The sequence below is a fragment of the Sceloporus occidentalis genome, unplaced genomic scaffold (assembly GCF_023333645.1).
Source record: "Sceloporus occidentalis isolate IW3139 unplaced genomic scaffold, rSceOcc1.0.p SCAF_9, whole genome shotgun sequence".
Taxonomy (NCBI): domain Eukaryota; kingdom Metazoa; phylum Chordata; class Lepidosauria; order Squamata; family Phrynosomatidae; genus Sceloporus; species Sceloporus occidentalis.
Window position 1 is genome coordinate 45,046,646 of NW_028316989.1, and position 22,069 is coordinate 45,068,714.

Genomic DNA, 22,069 nt, shown 5'->3' on the forward strand with positions numbered 1-22,069 from the left:
ACAAGCTTTTAAAATATATATGTATATATAAGTTATTTCTAAAATGTATGCCTTTATAATCAGAAATGTTACTTCAGGATACTAAAGCATGCAAATGAGAGAAAAACATGTCCCTAGGAAAATCCTCTTACAAACACATTAAAAAAAATCATAGCAAATTAGATTTCACACATGTAGTTTAGTGTAGCCACCATGTTAAAAGGGGTTCTCGAAAAACTGTAAAATGTTAGTGTAAGTTGTATTACAATGGTATGTGTTTGTGAAACTGTCCTCTACAATCAGGAAGCCACATACTTGTCTGATATTCCCACTGCCCCCCAAAACAAGCCCTCAAAGGATATTGGGGGGCTTTCTCTATAAAGTTTAACTGGTCAATATTTCATTATACTTTGACAGTACAGTATTGTTTTTTACACGACTATCTGAGCAGCATACCATTAACATTTTGCCTTACCATGAACATAAGAATGCAAAAAAACTGTATCATATTACTTAAAGCATTTACATTTTAAAGCAGTAATATGTCCAAGTCTTTTTCAAAAAATTCTTAGTCCTACTATTATGAAAAAAGAAAGGGATAAATACAATTCAGTTGAGCATGACAAAATGTTAAGTAAATTTTCCTTGACAGAGACCTTATTTCTCTCTTTAAAAGAGCATTCACTTTAAAGATGTTTTCCACATCAACTTTGGACACATTTTCTTGGAAGAAAGCCTGGAAATTTATGTCCATGCAAAACACTCAATATCACAACTTTTAACAACTGCAGAACAGAGCCGGTTTAGTCCTACACAAGAATACACATGGATACCTACAATAATTTATCTGTTCTTGGACTTATTTCTGGCAAAGTTGCTCAGAGCAGAATTATTTTTTGTGTTTCCTGTATACTAGTCCTAGACCAAACAAAATGGAAATGGATTAGGCCACAGTCAACCCTAGAGTCCTAAACCTGGTCCATTTTGAACAAATTGCTTGCAATTTCTCCCAAGAAAACTAGGCAACTTAATTTTGTCATGTTCCAAAGAATCCTGTTAAGAGATTTCAATCCCTTTCAAAAAATTCAACAGCAGAGAACAAATTCACCCCAGACTACAGACCATCAAATTCCACAGAAGCTGTGTATTTTATTTCAAAGAAACCTTATTCCATGTCAAGAAACCCCATACTGTACTCTGGTAATATAGTTATATTTTTGAATTGCCACTTATTGCAGAGGCTTTTTGTTTATTTACAGAGAAAGTGCAATACTGAACTGGGATGATACAAAACAAAGAAAATCAATTAACTAATTTTTAAAAATACAATTGGCCCACCTCCATGGATCACCCTGCTCCATATTAGCAATGGCGGAGGCATACATGCCACAAACTTAGTCAGTGGGTGGCATGCATGCCCCTGCCATTATATAGGCTTGAGACCCCACATTTTTCCCATCCTGGGGGAGGGAACCATCCTTCCTTGCACAGGAAAGGTCCACTGCATACAACCATTTTCCAAAATCAGCTTCTGTATTTGAAGTCTAGTAAATGACCAATATAACACTTAAAAAGCAGGGGAAGGAAGCCAGGAACTCACAGGCCAGTTAACTTCTTATGCCTGGCTCTGAGTCAAGGGCTGTAATACAGTGGGGCCTCACTATCCATGAACTTGCCATCCACAGAGTTAAGCACTGGTGGATGACAAACCCGTGTTGTCCCCAATAGCAGCATGTGCACACAGCCGTGCAGTCATTAGGGACAGCCCCTGTTGTCCTCAGTAGTAGTGTGTACCGCTCACACACACCACCACTGGGGACAACAGGCTATTGCTAATGGTAGTGTGGCTGTATGCATGAGCCACCATTTGGGATAACAGGATTGAGGTCCTGCAGATTTTGGTATCCGTGAGAGAAGGGGGGTCTGGAAAGGATCCCCGCAGATACCAAGGTCCTAATGTACATTAAACAAGGTTTTTTAAGTATATAGAAGGACATGATTTCTCAAATAAAAAATCAATTTGTTATCAGAAACGGTAAGTTACACATCATCAACACTTCTGATCTTTTGAGAGAATAAACAAACATGTAGGGTGAGGTGGGGTGAAGTGATGCAAGTGATTATACTTAGTGGAGAGTAAAACTATTACCAGTTACTAGTCATGACGATTAAATACAACCTCCAGTGTCATAAGTTGTATCCCTGTGTATACCAGCTGTTGGGACCAGCACAATTTTATTCATGTCCCGATAGTGGGTTTCCCATGGGCACCTAGTCAATCACTGTGGGAACAGAATCCTGGACTAGATGGAAATTTGGTCAAATCTAAAATGGCTATGTTCTTAGAGGAAAATGAGGGCCAGAGAAACCTATACAGAGACCTGAATGGTTAACACAGAGTCTTGCATTATTTGAACGATGTACTGAAATCATTTATATTTTAAGTGGTATAGAAATGTACTTGGTATTATATTTTCCAGATACTCATGAAAAGTAGAAACTTCCTTTCATGAAAGGTGAACTTGTTAGAAAGCTGACTGTATAAAAGGCTTCTCAGCTGCCTTACAAACTGTCTAACCTAAAGAGCCTGCATACTTGGTTTCTCATAACCATCCAATATTGTACCTTTCGGTGTTAAGGTGGTATCATAAAATGTTCTCATGCATGTAACAAAAGCACAAGCCATACCACAGTACTCACTGCGATTTTATGATTCCGCATCATATTATCAAACTCTTCATTAATTTTTTTATATTTTTCTTCTGTATGTGGCGTGAGCACATATGAGGTGTCAGGGTCCGGGCTGTCGCACCCTCTGTTTTCTTTCTTGTTCAGAGCCTAAATAATGAAGTTAATAAAAAGAATCAACAAATACAAAGTAGGAGATAAAAAAAAGTACTTACAGGGCCTCGCTTGAAAATAAAATCACTATCTTCATTTAGTTTGCTGAATCTGTCCTCCGATAGTGGACTGTGCTCAAAGTAATCGTCAGCATCAGGGCTCTCACAACCATTAAGGCCTTTCTTTCTTAAAGTCTGAAATACAATTGGAAAATTCATACACAGACAATACTAAATTTGCCAACGTTGTTGTGTTTTAAATGCAAATCTGCATAAAGAGGACACTTTCACATCTAAAGTTACTAAAAGAATGGTTTCCAAACATACTAGTGTGCCCTCCCTATCAGCAGGCAGACAATCTGCAAATTTCTATGTTTACAGATCACTACGCCCCATATTGTTCAATGACAGTGACATGAACGTGCACACAATGAAGCATGCTTGTTTACATTGCCACCACTGAATAATATGGGGTGTGAACATTCATGGTGTGTGTGTGTCCTGGAACAGAACCCCTGCCGATACAGAGGACCCACTTTTCAGTACTCTTAACACTCATACTATTCCCCCTGCCCCTATTTCATAATCATCTAATACCAAGTGCTGTAGGCTACATTTCAGAGCACGGAACTGGCAAAACAGATCTCGGTGTATTCTTTGCCTACAAAAACCCTATGAAATTCATGAGGTTGCCATAAATCGACAAGCAACTTGAAGACAGACAGACACAAACCTTGGGGCCTCTGGGAGCTTTCAAAGCTCCTTCATAGGAATACAGTAACAACATACGCTTTCCTGAAAGCTTTCCCACCATCATCAATCTTTGTTTGCAAAAAGAATGCAGCCACAGATGATTTTTCTGGATATTCAGACTTCCTTGGAATAAAGGTAAGAGAAAAATGGCTAGATCTGTCTGTGTTGGGACTTTATTCTTAGGAGATGCCAAGGGTGGCACAACACATTACAACAGGGACAGGCAGCTGTGGCAGACAGGGCTGCTACATTCAGGCATGTGGGACTACTTGGGGGCTGCAATTTTGCAAGACATTACTTTTTAAACAAATATTATTTGGATGTTATCTTTTCAGCAAGCAAGTACAGCAGTGTTTGGAGGGATCAACAAGATTTCTGTTGAAGAGAGGTGAGAGTTTAAAACAAGGATCTGTTGAAGGAGGTTGAGGCAAGAGGATTTAAAGCAGGGATTCAAGCAAGAGGTGATGGAAGGAAGAATGGGAACATTTGGAATGACTGACAACATTGCTGCTGCAGCCTAAAGAAGGATGGACAGCAAGGAAGCTGAGCAGAAAGATGACAGGATAAAAAAAGAGGGGTAGGAAAACGTGGGAACATCTTGGTTGTCTGAGATGCAAAGTTTGGAAAATATGGCTTTCAAGAAGTGCCTGTAAGGTGGCTATCAGGATAAGTACAGGCACTTTTATTTTACACTTCAAAGATGGGACAGCATGTTCTCAACCCAAATAATTTGTTTCTTACCATTCTATGAATTTGGCTACCTTAGTTTACGAACCAAAAATGTGTTAGCCTGATAAGTAATGAAGAACCATCCAGAGTTTCCAGAAGGATCCGATCATTTCTACTCCAACCACCTCTGAAATTAACACCCATAGCATTTTGCTGTGAGACAGGCTTTCAGCCAAACTGTTCAGACCTTATAAATGCCGAAGGAGGAGCTGCACTCTAAATTTCCCAAGGAAATCTTCACAGATAAAAAGATTCCTCTGTGGCTTGTGATTACTGCAAGTTCTCAGCAACAGCAGTTGTTGATAACTATTTCCTTCAGTATCTTGGAAGTTTTTGTACCAAAAAATGACACTAATATGCAAATGACAGCTGGAATTTAAACGTAACTTTGAGCTAGAAATTCACCTGCACTACATGTATTTCCTCAGGAAAAGACTGACGAATGGAACGAGACAACAATGTGAGTCAACTATATTTCCATAACAATTATAAGGATTCGATGTCATGATACATTTAAGCGCAATAACAGAATCAAATTGGGTAAGGATCACAAGGTACCATTAAGTTGTAATTCCTTCTCAGGTTACTTGTCATGGCATTGTATGTCCCACATACAGTGCCTGGAACTCCCACTAAGCATACAGAGGGAAAAACAGGTGTAGTTTTCGCCAACACCTGTCACAGCACTTATCGCTGCTGTCTATCCAATCAGGTGGATACTTATATGGACTTAACCATACATGGCCCTGCTCTCCAAGGCTCCGAAAGCTGTTAACCCTCCCAAACCTTCAACAAGGCTAGCCTGCCAGTCTTCTACCTCAAGTATCAGCAGGGAAAATGCTAACATTACAGTCTGGATTACATTTAACCTTTATAAAATTATTGAATACTATAAATAGATTCAGGAAGCTTATGGCATTCATACCATAACACACACTTTTTGCCCAACACTGCTTGCCATATGCATGTCTTTAAAATAAGGAATTGGAAAGTATTCATTTTTAATATATAGAAGAAAAGAACTAGACCTATGCTACAGCAATGTGCTTGAATATTCAAGACACACTTCAACCTGTCTGTGTCTCCAAAGATACACTGGAATCCAAGGCAGGTTTGAGCATTCAATTAAGAGCCTCACCAGAAAAATCTTCACAGAAAAGAGCTGGAATGAGTTCATCCCATCGGTCTGAAGTTTAACTTCTAAGCTAGGAACAGAAGGATATTTGACCTCTTTGTAATAGTTATTTTAAGAATGGAATTAACCCTGCCTTGACTCAGGAAGACGGAAAAGCTTTCATTATCTCCCACTAGATTCTGGAAACCTTCATTCTAAAGCAGGTCCTCGCCACGTTTGAGACGGCTTAAAGCTACAGTCTCCCATTTTTGATAAATAAGTCCATGTCTGTGCGGATGTCAAGATGTTTGGCTTCCTAATCTCACAAATAGAAACGTCCCTTTGCGGTCCTTCCTCTGATAAGAGTACCACTTATTTTATCACTATCAAGTACTGTAAGAGTAAAACTTTTACTCTTGCATGTCATGGGAAGCACAAGTGGAATGCTGTAATCTTTAAACAAGGCTGGACAGAATCTATGGGAGACATGCCACACTACGCAATTTTTTTCCACAGGCAACAATGTTAGATAACTCCTGCTGGGGGAAAAAAGAAGGCTCATACATCCAAAAATTAAATCTATTATTTACAAATGGTATTCTAGACAAAAGGCAAGGTCAGCCTGCTATGTGTTGTTGTGGCTGCTGCAATCTGTCATCAAGTCTGCTTCAATGTATGGTGACCCTATGAAGGAGAGGACTGCATGAGCCTGAGTCATGAGTTGCCTGCCCAAGTTTTGCAAGCTCAGGGCTGTGGCTTATTATGTTGAGTCAATTCATCTGTAATGTGGTCTTCCTTTTTTCCAACTGTCTTCCACTTCACAACGTGTTCCAAAGTAGACATATTGTGTCATGGTGTGTCCAAAGTATGATAGCCACCATTTCATCCTTTTGGCTTCAAGTGATTATTCAGGTCTGATTTGCTCTCAGATCCATTTCTTTTTGGTGCCCCATGGTATGCATCAAAGGCACTACTTTCCTTGGTGGTGGGATCGCATGCTTCTGTGGGGCAAGAGGCTATACTGATGACAGCATACTGTCTCCCATGTCAGACAGTGGCACCCCAGCTAATGCCTGATAGTACTTTGCTGAGAGAAGCACAGTAAATCTCCTTTGTAAGATCTTTTGTAACAAAATTAGAATGAAATAATCCAAAAATGAAACAAGAGGTAGTGCCAGAAAATGAGACCCCCAGGTCAGATGGTACTTAAATAGTTACTGGGGTAGAGCAGAGGACAACTATGAGTAGCATTGGGGCTAATGATGCAACTGGACTCAACAAAACGACGTCCAGCCATTGATGTGCTCAGAAGCAAAAAGGAAGTCCAAAGCTGCACAACACATATTACAGGAACATGGAATGTGAAAAGCATGAATCAAGGGAAGCTAAGACATAGTAAAACAAGAAATAAGTAAAATCCCTTTCTTTCAGTGTGCCTCTGAAGCTCAATGTGGCATTCATGTTATCCCTCCTTCACACAATATCTAAGTGCCTTTGAGGTCCACCTCAAACTCAGGGAGAATGTGAACTAAGCCCTCATATCTGGAGCATGTTTCCATGCTGTTCTGCCTTCCACTATATTTTCTACTTCTAAGTGCTTGCAAACTCATGGTTGTGCAAGATTAAAGCCAGCTAAAAACTACATGCAGGTCGCTCACAGCAACCTACTAGAAGAGCTGGCTGTAACTGCAATGAATGAATAACTGCATGGAAAAAATATGAATTAATGAGTCAGTAAGCTTAAGAGGTTAAAAAGAGAGAGAGAAAGGAGGGAGAGAGGTGCACATACACAGATACCCCTTATTGGTCAGCCAAAAAATTATGTAAACTGTTGTCGTATTTCCCAGTGTGTCAATCTTATATAAGCTCATCACTATGTGAAGATTTTATTCTTTCAGCTTTTACTATGTGTTACTTTAATGGGAGAGCTAAAAGGAAAGAAGACGTATAATAAACAGTTATTTTAACATCAGGAATAACACAGCAGTTCAAGGCTGAATTCTGTCAAGGCCCCAAATGGTGGTCAAATATAACTCTTCCAAAAACAACACTGTAGGGTCTGAGCATTCACACTACAGGTCGAGTATCCCTTATTCAAAATGCTTGGGACCAGAAATGCTCTGTATTTTTGGAATGCTTGTTTTTGCATATAGACAGTGAGACTTAATGAGGCTGAAGAGATATCAAGGAACTGCGAAAAGGCAGGTGTAGATTCCTGCCATTTCTCTTCCCAGCTTCACAAATACAGTACAAATGTGTGTTTATGTTACTGTTTTCAAACATAAAAATATCATTATATACAACATATCAATGGGTATATGAACTCCTTTTTAAAAATCTCTATTTCTTAAATCCCTTTCACATTGAAGCCAACTCTCATGCCCAACCTCTCCTCATGTCAAGTCACCACAATGCCCAGTTTTGCCCTCGTAAAGTATCTACCAAATGTGCAGAACTGTCCTTCCCCAATCTCTTCCAAAACTGGAATAACCTGGCACGGAAAAGGTAAGTATGGTTGGTTCAAAAGTAGTTTACAACATAGCCTAGAGATTCGCTCTTTATAAATATCACATAAACACACACACAGTGGGTGTGGAACAGGCCCCTAAGTGCAAATGAGGCAGCTCTTTGAATCTGGGCCACCAAAACAAAACAAAAACCCAAAGTAGCTTTCACAGTCAGGATTAAAATGCTTCCACTTCTGCAGAACCAGTTTCAAAGGACATGGGGAAATACTCTGTACTTTCCATTTTTCTGGAGGCAAATACATTAAAATAGGATTTGCTGCAACAAGTAACTTAAGCAAACAGTAGATCTTCATTGCGATGAAGCTATTATATTATTTAAAAACAATCTTGCTTCTGAAAGTTTGCCATTTGTCAAGCATGGGCAATACCAAATGACAATACATGGCTATGAAGTATTTCTCGTAGTTGTGTGCTTTCATGTCACTTCTGGCATACAGTGAGCCTAAGCCAAACCTATCATGGGATTTTCTTGACATGATTTGTCCAGGGAAAGATTGCCTTTGCCTTCCTCTGAGGTTGAGAGAGTGTGACTTGCCCAACATTTTCCAGTGGGTTTCCATGGGTGAGCAGAAAACTGAAACCTGGTCTCCAGAGTTGCAGTCCCAATGCTCAAACCATTACATCAAGTTGGCTCTCGAAGTATTTCTAGATGTATCCATTCTTTCAATACCAACACCGAAGTGTATCATTAAAATCCTCCACTCCCTATAACACACACACCATTGCAGAATGAAAACAGTCCACTGCCTTCCTGCCAAGTTATGTTTTGAAAACAAATCATGCCTGTTTCAATACATGAGAAGTTACTCAACCGCTATTACAGATGCACACAACTTATGGGATCCATAAAGATTCCTGCCCAGTTCCTCGGCTGTTGAAGGCAACAGAAGCTAATTCTGACTTTGTGTTTTGAATCAACCCTATCACATCCTACTGCAGCTCCAGAAGATGAAGTGAATAAATTCATCAGTGGACAATCCATCGAGAGGAAGATTCAGCTATCTGGATGACCATCATCCATGGCTGGGCCGAGACTAGATGATTCAACAAGATCCTCAGTTGACAAAGCCTCAGATAAAGAAGCTTCTGTTTCAAAGACTTTTTATGTATGCAAAGCCCTCACCTTTTTTTTTCTTGCCCTCTGTCTAGGAACCATCCCATTCCCTAAGTTGAGACGCAAATAGTAAGAACGTAGTCCCCCCCCCTTGGGAGAACCTAAAAGAAGCACCATCCCACTCTACTCTCTGGGTGCTCCTTTCCAGTTCTGGGAAAAGGGCAGGATACAAATACATATGATGGGTGATGATGATGAACCAAAGAGCTGTCGTCACTATTTTCCTGTCCACACATTCAAAAAGGCCAGAAGCAGGACAGCTGCGACAAGAATATAGAGAGTGCGAGGGGTGTCACAGAGAAGGGGATTATTCTTTTTTTGATAAGAATCAATGTGCAGTATTTATACTGACTCACAGATACATCAACCCAGGTTTTGGGGTTTGGTTTTCTGACTAACATTTCTAGACTTATACATGAGTATACAGTGGGCCCTTATTATCCGCTGGGGTTTGGTTCCAGGATCCCCCATGGATAACAAAATCCTTGGATGCTCAAGTCTCATTAAATACAATGGCATAGCAAAATGGTGTCCCTTATGTAAAATAGCAAAATCAAGGTTTGTTATTTGGAATTTATACTTTTTAAAAAATATTTTTAAGCCATGGATGCTTGTTTCTGTGGATAAAAAATCCATGGATAAGGAGGGTTAACTGTATATAGTATCTCTATTCTTTCCACGCTACCTCTGGAACTACATCTTCTGTTAAAGTAGCAATGCCCAGGAACATATCGACTTCATTACCTGAAGTATATCTATATATCTGTAGCCAAGACAGACCATAAACAAGAGAAATAAATAGAACAGAACCCCAAGTCTTGTCAGTATTAAAGGCAAGCTGCTTAGTAGTGTCTTTGCCTATGAAGCTTGAGAACCAGTAAAGCTGAGTGTCTATTTCAACATTTCACATTGTACCTCCGATTTTTGTAAAGACCTGAAAATGTTCTCCCTCCCATGTGCGTAACTAGCAAAGATCCAATTTAGGATAGCACAGGACAAACAAGAAAGGTAGGTCACGTTTCAGACAACTGCCTGAACTGTGTCACTTTAAATTAATGAGGGAGTTGCACTGAATCAAAGGACAAAACTTGAAGGGAATGACATGTAATTTCAGAGCTCCCACATTCTATTACTACTCTCCAAGAATAAAACTAAACTGTAAACATAGCTTTGCAACATTCTTCTTAAATGCATCGTACAACTCAGCATTAAGTATAAACGCACAAAGATAAAAAATACATTATAATTGAGAACGATACTTGAGTTGGATAAAATTAACAAACTCAACACTTGAGAAAACAGACCTGGCCACAGCCACTGACATTAATGTCCTGATTCAGGGACAATTCAGGGATAAGCGAAGCAGATGCTTCCAGCAATACCTGCTGAAGAAACTATTGAGAACACTGCTGCTAGTAAATCCTGTTCCTGTCATCCTTTTCCTCTGGATGCTGAAACCATTTGACCTCTAGGATGTAAAGTAGTAGGACTCCCAAAACAGTGTTTTTCTATGCCTTGTTCAATGCTGTCAGTATCCCAAATACCCTTGGCATGACCCACTGCACTCTATGAAGTCCTTCTTGTCACATTTGTGAGGCTCACCTCTATGCCAGATCCAAGTGTGCTCCCAATGCTGGCACAGAGCCACAAGCTGTGAAATATAGCTATACAATTACCTAATATAAGGTTTGCTGAAGGTCAATATACCGTGTTGCAATTTATTTTCATTTCCATCCACTCTCTCTAATTTGCTGGAACAGGTATGTATGTCACGATAATTGTCTCCTCCTTCCTATGCCCTATCCCAACCCCAATTTCCCCCCTAAAAAGGGATCCTGACTATTTAGAAAATAGAGCAAACTGAACAGTAAACTTACTCTGGTGCATGTAAAGATATTCCAAATATAAGTAAAGAAAGCACTTCTGTCAGAACCTTGCTTCTTTTTTTAACTCTTTCCCTTTTCAAATGGTTATAAAATGCTATATTCATATCAGAAGAACAACTCTGATTTTATAAAGAACACATGTAATTATGAACATGTTTAACTTTCCACATTTATTTACAATAAACCTATTCCACTTTTATTCTAGCCAGGTTGGGGAGGCAAATACATATGGAAACAATGTTTAAATGGTTGTGTCCATTTCAATACAAAAAGCATGTCGCTACAATAAGGAAAGACTAGATAGCACAACTACCCAGATGTCCTCTCCTGTTACATCAGAATTAAACACGCCCAATTTGTCTGTCTTCCCATTATGACCAATCTTCAATTTATGTGCTGTCTTTAAGTAGAAGTTAAAATATCAGAGCAAATGGGCATCATTATTCCTACACACAGGTGAAAACACTACCAACAAAACCTCTCTCTTTTCCTAAAATACACACATCTATAAGCTACAGAAAACATAACTTTTCAGAAAAAAAGTATTTTAAGGGCTAACTTTGTGACTTAGGTAGAGGTTGTTTCAGAGGCAGCCACCTGATATCTATCCTGAGCACTTCAGATAATTTTACATATAAGATCAGTGATAATTACTTTCATTAATGTACAGTGGCATAACTGAGTTAACAGAAACTAAGGGAGGTAAGATTAATTCATTATTACAATTTGTTACCTCAACGATATCTGAGTTGGTTCTGCTCTCATGCGGTTCATTGTACTCTGTGTATTTGAGTAGAACTTTGTCCATATCCGTGCTTGCATACTGAAAGAGTTTGTTAGAACTGTTAAAAATGATGAGTGCTATTTCACAGTCACAAAGCACACTCAGTTCATAGGCTTTCTTCATTAATCCAAACTTCCTTTTTGTGAAGGTCACCTATACAAGAGAAAGGAGAGGGTTAAAGGCTTTTTAGAAAATCCAGAGAATATTCTCAGACAGCAATCGATCATCATTCAGTGTGTACTTGTTCCAACTTGACAAGCTTTAAACATAATAGAGGAGACAGGTTTAAGTTGTGCATGTTTTCAGAAATAGGATTTTGCAATTATTATTTGGGGGGGGGCACATATATTGCTATGATTTTGGATGGGAGACTACCAATGAATACCAGGTCCTGTAGGTTATATTTCAGAGGATGGAACTGGCAGAATCACCTTTGACTATCCCTTGCCTAAGAAAACCCTATGAAATTCATGGGGTGGTCATAGGTCGACAGGCAACTTGAACAAACACTCATAAGACACACAAGGATTTAATATGTACGCTGAGATTTTTAACCTTTCTCCTTCAAACAGCACAGGTTCACATGGTATCAAAAGTTGCATTTGAAAATGTGGCCTGTTTCAAAACTGCCTTCCATGTGGCAGAACTGTACTCACCTTCCTGGGAGGATTCCAAAATATTCAAGAAGAGAAATAGGCAAAGTATTATTTTCATCATGATAACTTACTTTGGGAAACTTCTACTATTCTGCACCCACATAAAGAAACCCAATAAAACACAGAGCTGTTATTTTTCAATCAATACAACAGAATTTACAAGTGTACCATTTGTTCTCCAAAACCGTACTGACTGTAACACAGGTATGGCCTGGCTACAGCTTCTTGAGTCATTCATGTATACACTTGGAAGGAAGACTCAGCGGGGAAACAAAACATACAGTTTGTGAAACACTGGTGTCAAGGCAATATATTGGTTATGAAAAAGGCATCTCATCAAGTGATGAAAAGTTTTTAACCAGCTAGGCAGTATTATTTCTCCTAATTGTGAAGAACTACACAAAGGGTTACCCATGGGGAAGGTGTTGGCACCTTCCAGTGCTAACTACTTCCAAGAACATTCATGCTGTGCTCTAGGTGGGTTACCAATAAGAAGGCCAAAGTCACAATCCAGCCTATGAGGATCCCTTTGCTGTCTCCACCTACTCTTTGTCATCACTATGAATCCCACCTTTATGCCTTTAACTAGCCACAATCTGATGCTATGAGAAAGTCAGGCAGATAGATCCAAAGCTCTCATTCATTAAAGCTCACTATGAATACCCTAGTTAACCAAATCTGGACATACACCAAGGTCAGCATGGCTCAGGATGGAGAAATAGTATTTGAAGCAGGAAATAAACTGATAGGAGTTATGTTTGAAGGCTGAAGCCCAATAAATTTTAACCTCCTTTCAGTTAATTTCACTGGCTGTGCAAATCTGTAGACTGCAAAACAAAACAATTTATATAACAGGAAATAGTTTTTTTCATCTTGCCGATAATCTCATACAGCAGATCTGGTATTTGGCTATGCAAACAACAACATGGCTTTGATACTACCCTTTGCCTTAAAAACACACATCATTGAAGGAAGTGAGAAAATAACTTAAATCAATGGTAGCCATCACTTGAAGTCTTGTTGTGGCTGTTGTTGTTATTGTGTGTCTTCAAGAAGTTTCCTACTTATGGCAACCCTAAGGCAGACCATAGCATGGGGTTTTCTTGGCAAGATTTGTTGGGTGGGATGCCTCTGCCTGCTCCTGAGGCTGAATTGACTTGCTCAAAGTCACTGAGTAGGTTTCCATGGCTGAGTGGGATCAATCCTGGTCTGCAGAGTCATAGTCTCAAACTCAAACTACTACATCACACTGTCTCTCATCATTAAAGACTATTACACTTTATAAGTAGACATGTACAACTGCAGACACCAACCAGACTGCTCAAGCAGGACCGCATAATTTCTATCCCGAAGCAACAGAAATGTTAAGTTGTCCCTTATCTGAAGCTACCCATGAGCTCATTCTTATTTCCTTCTGGGACAGCGGCCAAACATGTGTAAGATGTGGGATCAAAAATCAATTAAAGTTCACATATATATACAATACATAAACCTACAACACATCCAGAGAGGAAACTCTCACAGCCCTGTTAGGAAGACATTCCTAGATGAGATTCTTCTATGGCAAGACACAGGAAGGCTGTTGAAACCTGCAGATGCCAAACCGGCAGATCCCTGCCAATGACAAAATTGAAGTATATCTAATCTACAAATTACTATTCAGGAATTTATCCATACAGTTTGGGAAGGCAGCAGAACGGATGAAAATGAATGAGGTAAGTAACAGTTCCAAAGATGGATTTAAATAGATACATACTTACAATATTCTATTTTCCTCTGGAAATAATCAATCTGCCTATATATTCTAAGCCAATTATAATATTCTGTCAGCAGCCAAAATACCTTTAACATAATTTTTTATTTTGAAAAATCAAACTATGAACCTCATGGTGAAAATGCTAACAGTTCTGAGCATTACAGACTCTACAAGTTATATAAGTGTCAATCAGAAAAGTTACAATTTAGTTACTGTTCTCAATTCCACAATTATGTGACTCAGATAATGAGCTTTACAATGAGGTCAATGCAACAGTAGTACTACTCTGAGATCAGATAGAATTGGTTTTTCCATTAGACTACTTGCACTAGAGCTCCATATAATGAAGTCGTATCTGAAAATCAAAATGGTTGCTGTGATACATATTTGCTGTAGAGTATCATGAAGAACAAGTGGAAAGGGTCAGTATTTTTACTCCAGAAAACAAGGTATATTATTTTTAAACCCGACACCTGCTCTCAGTAGCAGCAAAAAGAAATAGAATCAAATCAAAGAGACTATCTAAATAATATTCTGTTTAATGCCAAAGTAGAAGATACTGAGACCTGTGAACAGTTAATGCTACTATCCAGCCCCTCACTATTGCAGCCTTCAGTGCTTTCTACTTTTAAAAAAGCAGACATACATATCTAACACAGTGAGTTAAATTCTAGATCACTGTTAGAAAGCAAATATCACCTTAAAGAGAACCACAGCCTTTCCCCCCACATGCCGGTGCCTATAAAGGGCTAAAAACATATTACTGAGCCCAGGTAACAAAATGGCCATGGCCACAGATGGCCTTAAGAACAAGGCAAGCACCAAAAACAATAAACATGAATATAATGGCAAGCGTTGCATTAGCAAAGCACTCTAAAGCAAGCTATGCCCGCATTGTCTAGCGTGGCTATAAATCAAACTCGAGCACAATTCTGTTACTTGAGAAGTCTGACATTTCCACAATAGGCCTCCTCCTTTCCCTATTTTCTCCTTTGCTTTGCACGGCAGACCAGATCATTTACAGAAATGTCTCCTCTGTTTCCATGTCCACACGTTACTGAAAACTTCAGAGATGTTTTCACTCCTTCCTCTAATGAGCTCAGGGGTCTTTGCACCCAATTTAATCATAACAGAATACCTCTGTGCCCTAAAGAGAGGTTCTGACGACTTATGGTTTGTATCAAGAATGTCAACCTGCAAAACCTGTTGATGACAAGGTCTCTTGGCGGTCTCTTATTCATATGGTCACCATAAGTCAAAGCCATCTTGATAGAAATTAACAACAACCAGCAGAGGTTGAATGAGCATCTCTCAGTAAGGTTTCTGTTCAGTATTCCAGCATGACTAGAAGTTGGACTCAATGCAATCTGTTTTAACACTCTTTTCTGCACTTGCCAGGCTGCATCTGGGAATACTGTATCTAGTTCTAGACATCACATTTTAAGGAGGACGCTGATAACTGCCCCACCTCAAAGGACAGTGGCCACCAAAGGAAAGCATCTGAAATCCAAGTGTTATGAGAAAGAAAAGCAAACAAGAACACCTGTATTGCGCAGATGAAAGATTTATAAACCTGTATAGTGATGATCCAAAGAAGCTGCATGTTCGCATATATAGCTGAGGGGTTCCCAAGATTACAGGTTGAGTCTCCCTTATCTGGAATTTCGAAATCCAAATTATTCCAAAAAGTTAACCAAAACCTTTTTTATGGGTGGCTGAGACAGTGACGCCTGTTCTTTCTGATGGTTCAACGTACACAAATTTTGTCTCACACACAAACTCATTAAAAAATATTGTATAAAATTCCCTTCAGGCTTTGTAGCTACGGAATGACCTGCCGAAGGAGATCCACGACATTTCTACTCTTACAGCCTTTAAGAAGGCTCTTAAGACGGGTCTCTTCCGGCAGGCCTTCCCTACCAAGTTCCTCTCCCTGTTTACTGTAACTTATGTCGCTCTGTCCACTAATTCTTCTCTTAAATTTAATGAGAAGAATTAAATTAAAATTAATTAAAATAAAATTCTTGCCTCAAGAAGAACCCTCCCTCCATACCTACTGTCATCATTAGACCCAGGAGGGAGTGAAAAAGACAGGCCCAGTTCCATCAGGTCTAGCTGTGAATTCTGTGATTTATATCACTCTCTTTTATCTTATCTTATTGTATTTTATTTTATTGTACTCTCTGTATTTTTACTGCTGTAATCCGCCCGGATTCCTTGCGATTGGGTGGGCTATAAATAAATAAAATTATTATTGTTGTTGTTGTTGTGTTTAAGGGGTCAATGAAACATAAATGAATGTGTTTAGACTTGGATCACATTGCCAAGATAATCCAGTATGTATATATATGCAAATATAGGTATTTTAAAATCCAAAAAACATCCAAAATACCTATGGTCCCAGACATTCGGGTAAGAGGGACCCAATCTATATTTTAGTATCCCACACATTTTATAGGTATGTGTGAAGAAGATGGCTTTGGAATGCGCTACAACTCTCTGGGCAAGTCTCTCTTATACTGTCCACTGCAATTTCACCATTGGCATAACCATAATAGCAGGAACAGAGAAGACAACTCTAACTTTGGTATTCTCATTAAGCCCGAGATTTGTCTCAGTATTTTATTAAGTCAGTCAACAGTTGAAGGATCTGTTTAGAAATTTAAAGTTCTGCATGTGGCAAAATGATTTCATACTCTTCATTCATGCGAACAAGTAAATTGCATTTCCCATGTCATTTCTTTACTGATAACAAAGGAGACTATTTGATGCTGCTGACATTGGTTTCCCTTTGATAGCCAGTTTACAACCCTTTATTCAGTCTAGCTCAATTATATAAATGGCCTACAGCTTATTCAAACAGATAAGAGTTCCTAATTACTACTACAATGCCAGCCTCGTGTTAATTATAATCCCCCGGAGTATCAGTCACTCTGTATACAGCACACTGAGTTTAGGTATAATCCTATCTGAAGGGAAGCATTTAAAGATTTTCTTCACTGTGTAGTTACTTCAGAAAAAAGCTTATAAAAGGACTGTACTAATGCTAGAGCTGTCAAAAGAAGAAAATATATGGTAACCATGTTAAAAAGGTAAAGGTTTTCCCTTGAGGTGAATGTCTAGTTGTAACCGAAGAGTCAGTGTTGTCCAAAGATGAGACCATGGTCAACACTATTACCTTCCTACCGAAGTGGTACCTATCTGTCTACTTGCATTTGCATGCTTTCAAACTGCTAGGTTGGCCATGTTACAGTATATATAAAGAGAACTATTCCTTTTCTCAACAAACTTGTTGAGAATATGCAAGGCGTTGCTATAGGCTTTCTGACCTAGGCTTAGTCAGATGTTTTAACTGTGGAAATTAATCAGCCAGTGGACAGCCAAAAAGACAAACAACTGGGTCCTAGAGCAGATCAAGTCAGAAATCTCCCTGGAAGCCAAGATTACAAAACTGAGGCTGTCATACTTCGGACACATCATGAGATGGGGGAAATAATGCTAGGAAAGGTGAAGAGAAGTAGAAAGAAAGCAAGGCTGCATGCTAGATGGACGGATGCTATTAAGGATGTCACAAGTATGACTTTACAAGAATGAAGCAGAACAGTGGAGGACAAGAGGTCTTGGAGATGTCGCATTCACAGGGTCACCATGGGTTGAGAGCAACTCAAGGATGCTTAATAACAACAAATGGTAGTTCTCATGCCTGCGCTGTCAAAGGTTTCTTTGTTTGATCTTGCCACATCTCAAACCACACTACTTTGTTGTAATTCTAAAAGAACAAATGGTCTACAAACTAACAACCACACTTTTCTTGTCAGCCAAGGAGTATATGGAGCCAGATGCCATTAAATTATATTTTCAGCAAGGTAATAATTTCTTTTAATTTAAGAATGTTTCTAACCTGCTCTTTAAGCAAAAAGCTCCCACTTCAATAAAAGCTAAGCCAGACCCTGCCTGCAGGCTTACAATCTAGGACACACGCCACAAGCAAAAAAGGGGATGAAGAAGACTGATCCTTGGTGGAACAAGGAACTACACTGCATCAAATAAGCTAGTTTCTGATTGACTTTTTATTACTGCTTCCACCAACAAAACTGGGATGGTAACAGCTTTTACTAAAGTCTTCAAATCTAGCCAGACATATAGTAACAGACTTCATGTCTGCAGGCAACATCATAATGACATGATCACCAAAGAGCCAAAACTGCCATAAAGAGCAGTCTGACTATTGGACTATGAGTCAGGAGACCAAAGTTCAATTTCCTGCTTGTCCATGAAACCCAATGGGTGACCTCAGGCAAGTCACATGCTCTCAACCTCAAAGGGAAGGCAATGACAAACGCCCTCTGAACAAATCTTGTGAGAAAAACCCATCATAGGTTCACCTTAGGGTTGCCAGAGGTCAGAAATGACTTGGAGGCACACAACAACCATCACTATCACTTATGACAAGGATAAATCCAGTGTGCGTGAATATCAGAAATTCACTGCAAGAAAGCATGAAAATAAAATAAATCCTCAAACCCTAAATTATGGCAGGCCTCTTTAAACCCCCTAAAATGTTCTCAGACCTCTTTCAATCCATCTCCTCCACATTTATCGACAGATGCTTAACTAGCTTCTTCAACACAGTATTTCTAGAATTTTATATAATCAAAGATTTGTTCACAGGACAAAGGTAAATGGAAGGAACAGAGCTTGGGAAAATGTACAAGTTAACAGGTATCATTTTTTAAAAAGTGAATTGCTCACTTTTACATTATTTGACTAAACTCTCGAGAAAGCACCATTTCTTACCTGTCTGTTCCGTTCATCCATTATTCTTGTGATCTGTATTTTCTTCCGCCCCATTTTAACGGTTTCCTTCTTTATAATCCAGAAGCACGAGTAAAAGAATCCACAAACTTCGTATCCTAGCACATGGTAGTCAGTTGCGCTCTACTACTAAAGCCTGCATGCAACACCACACTGTTTGTCCTTAAGAGAAACCTAGAATGAGGGGGAAAATAAAATCAGTCTCTGATGTCAAAAGTACATCATTCATATCATTAATGTTTACACGTTAGAAGTCATTTGTAAGACAAACCGCCCTCTTCTCTAATCAGACTGACATTCTGTGAAGTGGCTTGTATGATGCTTCACTGTACCTTGTCTAAAGCACTTGCATCATGGAGTCAGTCTATGCAATTCAACCACAAAGGTTATGTCAAAGTTTGCATTCATCACCCATTTGTTTAGAGGAAACAGAAATCATCAACAGCAACCTTTCGAAAACCCGGGGCAGTCTTTAGCGACAAAAGCAAATTTCCCCTGGACAGAAATGAAACCATATATTATTCTGAAGCGGCGTATTTTTTTACAAGTTGTTCAGCTTTTACAACCTAAATCCCTCCATGTTCTAGATGTTATATAAGATAAATCAAAATCAAAGCGTGTTGCAGACATATTGACAAAAACAAATCTCTTTCCAACACTTTGTTCTAAGAAGTTAAAGCAAATTCAAGTTCCAGGCTTTTGTCCCACTTTCCATTCTTCTTCTTTGGTTTTCCTCCTGATAATTGTATAGGTTAAAATACAAACGTCATTCAAGAACTAACATCCTCCGAATGCGTTTGAAAAATAATTCCATTCTGAGACATCTCCACACAGGCCTCCGTTCTCCCAAAAGACGATTTCACAGGAACATATAGACTGACAAATAGCTGAGAAATTCAAGGTTATATTCATACTGTAAAACCTGCAATCTTTCGCACATCACTAGCAAGCCAATTACTAATCCAAACACTTCTTTATTGCTTGCATATTTTCTCATCATAGGCCTGTTCTGATGCCCACATAAGTGGAAGGGAAGGCTTACAAACACAGAAGGTTGAATATTTCCTGAGCCACATGAACTACACTTTTACAAAAAGGATATATGCTACTGATTACTAAAGATATTTTTACAATGATGGCTGCAATAAATCACAAAGATTGTAAAGATGGAAAGAACTGAGGAGAGGGGGGGAATCTAGCCTCTTCAGACTCTACCTTCTCTTCCACCACAGCTATTTGCATTTTGTATGTGAACAAGCAAACTCAAGGCATCCTTCTCCCTAGCACAAGATCTTAATGTCTATAATGTATGGTTTCAGTTTTAAAATGACTAGAAGCACGAGACCTCTAGGATATGTGTACGCCGGAGCATACAAGATGGGATGGAGGGATAAGGATGAGATCAGAAACAAGCGAATGCAAGAAACTATGGAAAACTTGGCCCAAATCAGATACCACGTTCCAGCCTTCAGAATCATCATTCTGAAGGTTTCTAAGAGTGCCATTTGTTTGCATGCTTCCTCCCTTAACATATTCTGCAGTAGCATCTAAGCCTGGCAAAGTGCGGTTAGCACTACAGTTTACTGTACGTAAACTGCCAAATCACAGGTTGACATCTTCTTGCAAAACATGGCTCAGATGCAGTCCTGGTTAGTAATGTGCATAATTCCAACAACACTGTAAGCTAGTATGACAAAGCTAGGAAGGAGGGAAAGGAGATAGTTTTCTGTGGGTTTTCCGGGTTATGTGGCCGCATTCTGGAAGAGTTTATTCCTGATGTTTTGCCTGCTTCTGTGGATGGCATCTCTGAAGACGTCAGCCACAGATGCAGGAGAAACATCAAGCATAAACTCTTCCAGAACGCAGCCACATAGCCCAGAAAACCCACAGAAAAAACCAGCCATGAAAGCCTTCGACTTGACCGGAGAGGAATGTGATGCAAGCTGAAGTCCATAGGTTCTGCCCCATCAATAAGTGTGCTAACCTCTGATTTGAGTGTGACACTGTAAGTCCAGGAGAGACAGGAGTTGGATAAGCAAAAACAAAGATAAGCAGATGCTCTAAATTTCCGCGCAAATATAAATCTCAACTAACTGACCTCCCTAGATCATTCAACTTCAGTATTCTCACATGTATGTATAGTGGGCCTGCTGCATCAGTGGGCTAGCTATTTGTGGACTGGAGCATCCACGGCTCACCACACTCCATATTCAATGGCAGCGCATGTTCATGGACATGGTGACATGGAAGCACACACATCACTGCTCACTGAATAATATGGGGCTTGAGCATCCACATTTTTCCTCATCCACAGGGAGGCCAGAACCAAACTCCTATGGATAAGAAAGGTCTGCTATACTGTGAATTGGGGGGGGGGGGGGGGGAATCCTAAGTAAAAGTAAGTCCTAGACCCACCAAAGGATACTTGCTTCGTCCTGAATACAGGTGAACAAGTGGACTGGTAAAGTTGCCACTTTTTGGTTGGGCAAAAGCAAAGAAAGCATCAAGGACTGTCAAGGACAGTCAAGGACTTTTCTAATTCTATTCCGCACAATGCACTCATCTACAGAAGATACTCAAAAAGAAGCAAACAGCCCTACTTTCTGAGTGTTTATTGATCCCGCAAATTTCCCTAGGCAACTTGAGAATCCAATGAGCTTGTTATCAAGGCTAGTTAAAAACTGCAGATCCCTGATCCCAACTCAGGTCTGTCAGCATACTGAACGAGAGCAATAGGACATTTTAAGAATCTGCAGTAATGTTCCCTTGAAAGAGAAAGAGTCTATTGAAACCTATACATGCGTATTTGGAGCAACTTGTCACAAAATACCCTAACCTTTCAGCCACACGTTGGAAAGTAGTACAAGCGGCCACAAACCATATCTGAGCTAATAAGCAGTGACAGCAGAAAGGGATTAGTCACAGCCTGCATTTCACAATCTATTCTGCCTCAACTGAGGATATAGCCATGACATTCTGATGTAATATTAAAAATGCATAAGAGGAATATCACTGGAGCAAGAGCTTCTGTTTAAATGTTCCTTTGACATCCAAGTCCTCCTTGTTTTAGACGATCATTAAAACGTCCAAAGGAAACAGAGCAAGTTATAAAAAC

General features: G+C 39.4%; 1 protein-coding gene across 8 annotated transcripts in view; it reads right to left on the bottom strand.

Moving 5' to 3' along the window:
* MEF2A (myocyte enhancer factor 2A) overlaps positions 1-22,069 on the bottom strand; it is a 70,232-nt gene that overhangs the window by 24,906 nt on the left and 23,257 nt on the right. For 4 of the 8 annotated variants that reach the window (XM_089539169.1, XM_089539170.1, XM_089539174.1 and 1 more), the window contains exons 2-4: positions 18,937-19,128; positions 11,677-11,880; positions 2,680-2,817 (exon numbers count right to left, since the gene is read on the bottom strand). In XM_089539169.1, the coding sequence (XP_089395295.1) occupies positions 2,680-2,817; positions 11,677-11,880; positions 18,937-18,990 (396 nt within the window). In that variant the 5' untranslated portion in view covers positions 18,991-19,128. Of the gene's footprint in view, positions 1-2,679; positions 2,818-2,882; positions 3,015-11,676; positions 11,881-18,936; positions 19,129-22,069 lie in introns of all 8 variants that reach the window. The other 4 variants (XM_089539171.1, XM_089539173.1, XM_089539175.1 and 1 more) reach the window with 2 other exon arrangements.